Here is a 7,139-nt window from a genome sequence, read left to right as displayed (position 1 = left end):
AATGAACCCGCTACCTTCTACTGCAATTCTCACTGTTTAGTTTCCTCAATTGTTAATCCTGGCGCACATTCAATTCCAATATTCTTAGATCTCTCAACCGTTCAAACCCCCCCCCCCCCCCCCCCCCCCCCCCCCCGATTTTGTTGATTTCTGAAAATATTTTCAAGTGCCAATCAAATACCAGATAATAAAAATTTGAAGTTTTTTTTTCTGAAAAAACATTTTACATGGAAAATATTTTACATTTACACAAAACAAACAGAGCCCTGGTGCTAAGGGTGAACTCACGTTATATTTTCATATTTTTTTTGTTTTTTGGTATTTTTATTCGTCTTTTATAAATTTTTTTAGTTCACATTTTATTCTTTGAATTAATCATTCGTCTCGACGTTCAAAGTCTAAAAAGTAAAAAATAATGACAAGAAGCCAAAAAAAATGACTAAAGACGAAAAAATAAATTTTTTTGATATTGACAAAAAAATAATTTACAGCCGGTATTTTTGTATATAGCGTCATCTTATATAAAAAAATTTCAAGTTCGGTCCACATTTTCATACTTTCTAATTCCTCCTTTTGAGACAAACAATTAATTCCAAAAAAAAGAACAAAAAAATAAACAAAAAAAAAATGAAAAGTAAGCTGTATTAAAAGAGGTTACTGCAGACAAAAAAAATATACTCCAATGTGAACTCACCCTTAAATGTATGAACCCCACAAAAAATGTTTGTGAGGTCCATAGATTTATTTTTCCTATTCCAAATAATGTATGAACCACCAAATAATTTTTGCCTACTCCCAAACCTTTGACTTGCTCTCTATAAATATGGTACAAGCAAAACGCATTTGGACAAACCAACCAAAAGTGCTCTTAAAAAAAAAAAAAACAGAATACAAAGCTGTGGCCATATTTACATGGCCGGACTTCAGTACAAGTTCTTCCCAACTGATTTCTTCTTCCCTCGCCCACAACCACACGCCGGCGACGGCGCTCGGCCGCAGCTGATTCCGATCAAAACCCCGAACGGCGGCAAGATTGAAGACGGCGAGGGGACCAAGTCCCTGAGCCTTCGCCAAGCCAGCGACAAGCACGCGAAAGCCATTCCAGTTGCTAAGAAAAACCAAGGTGGGTCGACTACTCTGTAATTGAGGAACTATTGGAATTCGAGACAAAACTGTGTTGCTGCTGATTTCACCAGCAGAATTATTACAAGTAATTTGTTTTAGCGTTTGTTGTTGTGCTCGATCGTGTTTTCGTTTCTTTTTGATGATATAGCTTACAGATTGTTTGAATATTTGTAAGTAATCGAATATATGTTTATAATATATGTTTGTTGATATAGCTTACAGATCGTTTGTTGTTGTACTCTGTAAAAAAAATTTGGTCTATAATATATGATTTTGACCTTCTATTATTTAGACCTTGGTGGATGGCTCATGAGTCATGGCTATAGTGGGATTTTTTCTGAAAAAATGTTTTTTTTTTTTTGAATATATATTCTAGCGATTCCAATTTGTTTGTCTTTCGAAAAGCTTTTTTTTTTTGTAAGAAAAAATAATAAACGAACTAGAAAATCGTTCAGCTTCCAAAATTACCGATCTATTTTTTTTCATTTAATTTAGGAAATTGATTTTGTCACTCCTCTTTTTGTTAATGTCACTCTCTTTCTCTCACAAAACAAATTATCTAATAAAGACACAAATGAGAGTAGCATTAACAAAAAAGGGAGTGGCAAAATCACTCTCCTTAATTTTAAAAGAAAGCAAAAAAATAAAAACTAACATAACCAATGATAGTTTAGATACCCAAAGGGTAGTAATTTTGCACTCTCCTTTTCACCTTCTATGCTCTCTTTTTTAATCTTTTTTCATGTGATCACATATTATGGTCTATTGTGAGCTTTTAGCACATTAAAGGCTTGCTCGTTTGGGGTACTCAAAATTTCTACGCACTGTCCATAATAAATTCTCTCTATCTATCTCCCTCCACTCATTTCACTTCAAGAGATGAGATAATAAATCTAAATGAATAAGAAAAAAAAAAGTTTGGAGGAGTGGAAAAATGAATTCACTTACATAACAAGGGTGTGTTTTCGCCAAACTAAATTTTCAGGGATTTCTAAGCAGGACATTCTCCTCAACTACATCAACTAAAATACTATTTGGGAGAAACAACTTAACTATTGCAATCAACCTGTAGTCCATTTAGTTTAGCCGGAGTGGTTGTTAATTTTATACTCTACACGCTAGCTTAAAGACATGTCCATGATAGTTCCCCTATATTTAACCAGGCCTCTGATTGACTGTTCCTCATTTCACTAGGATTCTTATTTTTTAAGTACTTATTTTTTGCTCTACAAGATAGGTGATTCTCTCAAAATGCGTCACCTGTAATTCAAATTAAGTACTACTTATTTCCCTTAGTGAAATTGGGTCTATTAGCCTAGGGTGTTCAAAACAGTCGTTTCAACGAGAATTAAGAACTATATCTACCTAGTGTATGTGGTCACGACTCACGAGGGAGTTCAACTGAATACCCCACGCTAGCTGTAGAGCCGCCTCGGGCAATTTTGGCCCAGATTGGTTTTTTGTTGTAATGCATATTTATTTGCTCTAAAATTCCTCTACCCTGTAATATTGTCTAACAATGAATCAAACGTGCCCTAAAGCACCATGAAAGAAAGTGCTGTTTGAGCACAAGTTGGATTGAGTTCCCTCAGAGATTCGTAGAGTCGAAATCTTGAAAACATCCGTGACTTTCTCAACAAAAAGGAAAAATAAAACGAGAGAAAACAGAGGTGATTCGATAATCAACAATCAAATTTATTGGACAGCCAAGTTAAATAGAATAACAGGCAGAATATTATTTTACAATCGTAAAATCAAAAATTGAGTTCAACAAACAACTTTTAATATGAAAAAAAGGAAGAAGGGTAATTCAAGGGCATTTGGGTCCTCCTCTCTTGGTCTTCCAGTTATTGTAGCAAGGGCAAAACTGCTTGTTGCCGTAGGTTCCTGGGGGTACGCACAGGCACTTGGAGCAGCATTTTTGGCAGAAGAACATGCACGGCTTCTTGTACGCCGTTTTCGAGCATCTCGTCGTGCATTGTGGACTGCACTCTGAAAAAAAATGACCAATCAAAAGAATTAAACCATTTTTTTTAAGTGGTCGTGATTAAAATCTGTGATGATATGAAACTATAGAGTGAATGAACCTTTTAGTCAAGAAGACTAGCTTGCCCAGTTTTGGACCAATATTTGAAATAAAACATGCCTTTCTAGATGCAGCCCTGTTATAGCAGAGGACACCTTGACAGCCTAAGAAACTAATTAAGGGGTTGGTTCAGCTGGTTAAGGCTTGAGGTTTGCTCCTCCAAGTCTTAGTTCGAGTCTCTCCAAGGACCACCCATGGGCTCCCATAAGAACGTCCCAAAGGACGATGGGGGCTATAGAGATTAATCTTGAGATGAGCGCAAGCTGACCCGAGACATTGTATTATTAAAAAAAAACATGACAGCCTAAGACCATCTTTATGCATCATAACCCTAAGCATCGGAAATAACTCACTACCGCAATTTGGAACGGTTTCACAAGATCTATATATGGAGGGGGAAATGAGTATAATTTTAAGCCGACAATAAACTAAAAAACAGACTCGCAACCCCAAGGGGTTGGCCAAGTGGTCTTGGCCTGAAACTTAGATGTTTGCTCCATTTTAAGATCTCAGTTTCAATTCTCCTTATCAACAACTCCTAGGCCCACCTCACTCTCACGCATAAGCGTGTAAAAAGTACGAGGTGCGCACAAGCTGGCCCGAGACACCCTGAATTACCAAAAAAAAAACGACTCACGTGTCAAGCAATAATAGATCAGTGCTCAAAATGTTACACATTTTTCGAAAAGGGACAGATCTAGGATTTCCCCTTCGAGAGCTTAACTTGATCAATTGCAAGGGTTACTTAAAATTCTTGTTGAGTTTGGCTGTCATCTGACTTGTTGCAATCTGCATTACGCAGTACAAAGAATGTGAAGTAAGCAATTACCAATCCCACTGGAAAAAAGCTAGCTCCCTCATCTGTATGGAGGGTATTAAACTATTTAGCCGGGTTAAGTCAAATTAATTAATGAGATCTAAGAGTCAAAGATTGAGTACAGATTGAACATTACGGTATCAAGGAGTCTTAAAGGATCTCCAATTAATAGTTTCCAGCAAAAGTACCATGCCAAGTTCTCTGTTTTTTTTTATTTATTTCGCCCCAGCTAGTGATTGGTAGAATTTGATCTTCAAATTAGTCAATTCATTGGACCAAATATCGAGTCATTGGAAAGAACGTCGAATTCATTGTAGTCGCCAGTACTCTGAGCATCGATCCACAATGGATTTACTAACTTGCGTTTTAATTGTGTATGTTAAGACTTGGCAAATAAAAATATATTTTTGTGCCATAATGCTTGTATTAATTTGTGTGCTAGAGTGTATTAAATCTTGTAGTATGCTAACATAATTGTCAAACTTGGCAACTATGCTAGCAAACAATAAGCGGGTCACACCTCTATGATTCAAACTCCAACCATAAAATATAAATGTCCACTACTCCTAAGAGCATCCGCAATGGGAATAATCAAAATCGATAACCAAAATGTGTCACGTCAGCATTTGATTATCCATTTAGTTTATAATCAAACCTAACAAACTTGATCTCCACATTGGTTATTTTTGTATCTCTATAAACCCCCCCCCCCCCCCCCCCCCAATACGCAATGCATCTATGTCCAATTGCAAACGAGTTCCAATTGCGCACCCGACCACACCAAATTATTCGTCTCGATGAGACGATTCTAATGTGAGGTGTTTTTTAATTTTTTAGTTTTGAATTTGGTTATTGGGTTTGGTTATTGAGTTTTGGTTATTGGTAAAAGTTGTTAAGTTTGGTTATTCAAAGGTCAAAATTTGATGAGTTGCTAAGAGGTTGCTAAGTTTGGTTATTACAATGTGAGCACTTTTTTCAGCAAACATTGCTAACTTTAGCAACCTTTTAGTTTTGATTATTACATTGTGGATGCTCTAATACACACATGTGGAACCCATTTTTATCCTAATAAAAATTTTTAACATACAAATTTACCAAACTCGTTGTGAATGTTCTAACACACTCCTATGTTAGCAATGTCTAACTGAGACCCATTTTTATCCTAATACACATTTTAACACACAAATGTACTAAACCCATTGCGGATAACCATTTGGCAAGTTAATTTCTTAATTACCTTGAGGATGCAGACTGCCTGGAGTGGCACCATACTGAAACAAAACATCACACAAAGTGTGAGCATTTTTAATACTAGTGGGCAAAAAAGGTGTAAAGTATATACTACTACACACATGGGTACTGATTATGAGAAATCTTTACCGTGGGAAGGTTTCCTGTTGGTTGTGGTTGTGGAGTGGGAGACTCTGTTGCTATCATCATAGCCTGAAAATGACACAATTCCGATGTCTGAGAATTAAATAAATTCGAACTTGATTTCTTGGACTATCAATCTAGCCAACTATAAATTTATTGAATCACAATTCAAATTACACATGCCGTACTTTAGGAGAATGTACGAGGGGTATGAGGCCGTGCCAACTGCACTGGCACCCCACTTGCAATTACACATGCCATAAGTCGAATTCTGAAAGAAACTTCCTCGGCTCGATGGGTTGATGGTTTTCTAAACTTATTTGCTAATAAGTTTCTAGAAATAAACATATTCTAAACTTATCCTTCAAAATCATTCAACCCCAAAATGTACAACATTGTAACCAATGAGCTGCTTTATTTTCTGAAACAATTTTGTGAAATTTGCTTTGCATACAACTCTCTCTTGTATCAGATTTTCTCTGGAGAATTTAAATTTATATGGTTAGTTTTCCACTGCTTGGAATTCGGTCAGACTATAACACGTAGAAGTTAGAACGCACAATTAACACTATTTATGTAAATAATTCAAATAAAAAAAATTCAAAATGTTTTACGTGATTTCCCAATTTTTTAACCATATATGTACACACACAAACTCGCACCAATTTTCAGCATAGATCAAACGAAGAAAGATGCAAGTTGTAAGATGTAGTAATTGTTTTCTTACATTGTTCTCTTCCACTAGGAGAAGCACCATTATTAGATAAAACCTCATGACGCAAGGTTTCCCTCCCATTGCTTGGTTCACAAAAGAAATTAAATTCCCCCAACAGGAGAGAGAGAGAGAGAGAGAGAGAGAGAGAGAGAGAGAGATGATGATGATGATGGGTGCATGGAGGCTGAGATGTTATATATGGCTATATATATATAGGTAGTAAGGCCTCTATGAATCTGTGATTAGAATTTTAGAGAGGATTTTCCAGATGTTTTATTTATGCTTGCAAAGTCGATACTGCAATGGAATAGTTCTAGCCAGATGGTACTACCAATTAATAATGCTAAAGCTTGTCTTCGACGAACTGACGACACCACCCTCTTTATGGCTCCAGACAAAAAAACCTCTTACTCTTGTCCAGTTCCATCGATTCACGGATACGGTAGAAAAATTAAAATACCTGGATAAATTATTGTACAAGGATCACCCTGTTTCAACTCTTTTACATTGTTTCAACTCTTTTACATTGGATGGTTCTGGATGGCGCAGTTACGTCCGTAGTTGTGTTTCTAGCATTGTTCTTTCGCCAATTTGAATATAAAATTGACGAAGGAATTATGCCAAACGTGTTGGATGGCGTCTAAATCGTTGATAATATACGTACTCTCTCTTTTTTATTTGATGGAATTACTCATTCTTATGAAGCCTGGCCAACCAAACAAGGCCTTGATGTGAATGGACAAATTAACGATGCTCTCGTGTTCGGCATAAATGACTGAATGAACTTTTTTCTTCGACACCCCCCATAAGTAGAAATGCTGAGACTCGTGTTTTTTTATAACTCAAGTGTTCGAGTAAGTTTACGCACATTTTGACTAATCTTAAATCACAAGGATTTCATCTCACCATCTACTATCAAAGAGCCTAATCAAAGTCGAGGCAAAAATCTCTTATAAACTGACCCTAAAAGAATTGATAACACTTGGAATTAAGGTACGAAATATGGGCGAGTTCAAAATATA

At 36.2% G+C, this 7,139-nt stretch overlaps 1 protein-coding gene across 1 annotated transcript; it reads right to left on the bottom strand.

The window, feature by feature from the left end:
* Window positions 1–845: 845 nt before the first annotated feature.
* On the bottom strand, window positions 846–6,469 carry LOC131323233 (protein GAST1). Its single transcript, XM_058354923.1, has 4 exons — window positions 6,130–6,469; window positions 5,409–5,471; window positions 5,266–5,299; window positions 846–3,117 (listed from the first exon to the last, which is right to left on the bottom strand). The coding sequence occupies exons 1-4, from the start codon at window positions 6,196–6,198 to the stop codon at window positions 2,936–2,938; spliced, it is 348 nt and encodes a 115-aa protein (XP_058210906.1). The 5' UTR covers window positions 6,199–6,469; the 3' UTR covers window positions 846–2,935.
* Window positions 6,470–7,139: the final 670 nt, after the last annotated feature.

Source organism: Rhododendron vialii, chromosome 4a (genome assembly GCF_030253575.1).
Source record: "Rhododendron vialii isolate Sample 1 chromosome 4a, ASM3025357v1".
Classification (NCBI taxonomy): Eukaryota; Viridiplantae; Streptophyta; class Magnoliopsida; order Ericales; family Ericaceae; genus Rhododendron; species Rhododendron vialii.
The sequence above is the reverse complement of the archived record's forward strand: the minus strand, read 5'-3'. Positions and strand labels throughout refer to the sequence as shown.